This window comes from Corvus brachyrhynchos, unplaced genomic scaffold, assembly GCF_000691975.1.
Source record: "Corvus brachyrhynchos isolate BGI_N302 unplaced genomic scaffold, ASM69197v1 scaffold219, whole genome shotgun sequence".
Taxonomy (NCBI): Eukaryota; Metazoa; Chordata; class Aves; order Passeriformes; family Corvidae; genus Corvus; species Corvus brachyrhynchos.
This window is the reverse complement of record NW_008240034.1, coordinates 1,541,530-1,542,652: the sequence shown is the minus strand read 5'-3', so window position 1 is coordinate 1,542,652 and position 1,123 is coordinate 1,541,530. Positions and strand designations below refer to the sequence as shown.

The window sequence follows — 1,123 nt, the reverse complement described above, 5'->3', positions numbered from 1 at the left end:
CAGCCGTCCCTGGTGCTCTCTACTCCGGCCATTCCCGGCTCTCCATGCCGGCCATCCCAGTGCTCCCTGTCTCAGCTGACCATTCCCGCTGCTCTCCACACCGGCCATCCCGGTGTCCCCATGCCACCTGTCCCCAGTGCTCTCCTTGGCTGCATCCAGTTTCCTTTGCTGCTCACGGAGCCGCCCCGGTGTCCCATGGGGACAGCGGTGACATCCTTGGCACAAGTGGAGGGGACAGGGTGACCCTCTGGGCACTCAGAGGGGGCTGTGTCCATCCAGGCTCCCCGTGCCTGGGGCAGGGGGTGGCCGGGAGTGGCGGGTCCGGCTCCGTGACGTCCTGCGGCCGGGCTGGGAAGGAGTCCGTGCCCATGGAGCCGGCGGCACCATCGCTGTGTCCGGTGGTCCCGGTGCTGCCACTGGCTCTGCTCGCAGTGGGGACAAAAGGGGCTCAGCGTGGGGGCTGAGCCCGGCCCGTGCGGGTCAGTCTGGCAGCGGGGGGACCCGACGGGAACAACCCAACAAATAAAAATAAAAATCTTTTTTCTTTTAAAAAAAAACCAAAACCAAAACCAAAACTCAAAGAAAAAACCCAAACGGACGAGGACTCTGTATTTGGTCTAGAAATGTAAAAAGCGACGCCCCGCCGGGACAGCCGGAGCTGCAGGGCAGGGATGGAAGTCGGGATCCATCCCCCGGGACAGCCCGGCACCGCTCCCGGCGGGACGGCCGTGCCACGGCGGGGACTTGAGGCGGCGGCAGGATCCTCGCCGGCAGCACCGACCCTCCCTGGGCACCATCCAGGCGATTCGGGGCGGGCGGGATCCGTCCCCGGGCCGCTCCCGGCGCGTCGGTGTCGGTGCTACGAGACCAGGAGCGTCCAGACGACCGGAACCACCGCCAGCGCCGCCGGCGGCACCCTGAGGCTGCAGCAGGAGTTGTTGCTGGTGAAAATGGGCTCCGGGGATTCGTAGAGGGAATCGTCTGTGGAAAAGGAAGGAAGAGAGGGAGGGGTGAGCCGGGGGGATGGCAGCGATCCGGGCTGGATCCAGAGGCGCGGTGATGCTCGGCACCCCGGGATTGGGATCTGGCAGCATTCCCGCGGCCATGAGCCGGCACTGACCCC

The 1,123-nt window shown here is 65.9% G+C and overlaps 1 protein-coding gene across 1 annotated transcript in view; it reads right to left on the bottom strand.

Moving 5' to 3' along the window:
- Positions 1 to 576: 576 nt before the first annotated feature.
- The window catches only part of EFNA2 (ephrin A2), a 62,491-nt gene continuing 61,944 nt past the window's right edge, over positions 577 to 1,123 (bottom strand). The window contains exon 5 of the mRNA XM_017743815.1: positions 577 to 981. Coding sequence (XP_017599304.1) covers positions 860 to 981 — 122 coding nt within the window. The 3' untranslated portion in view covers positions 577 to 859. The remainder of the gene's footprint in view (positions 982 to 1,123) is intronic.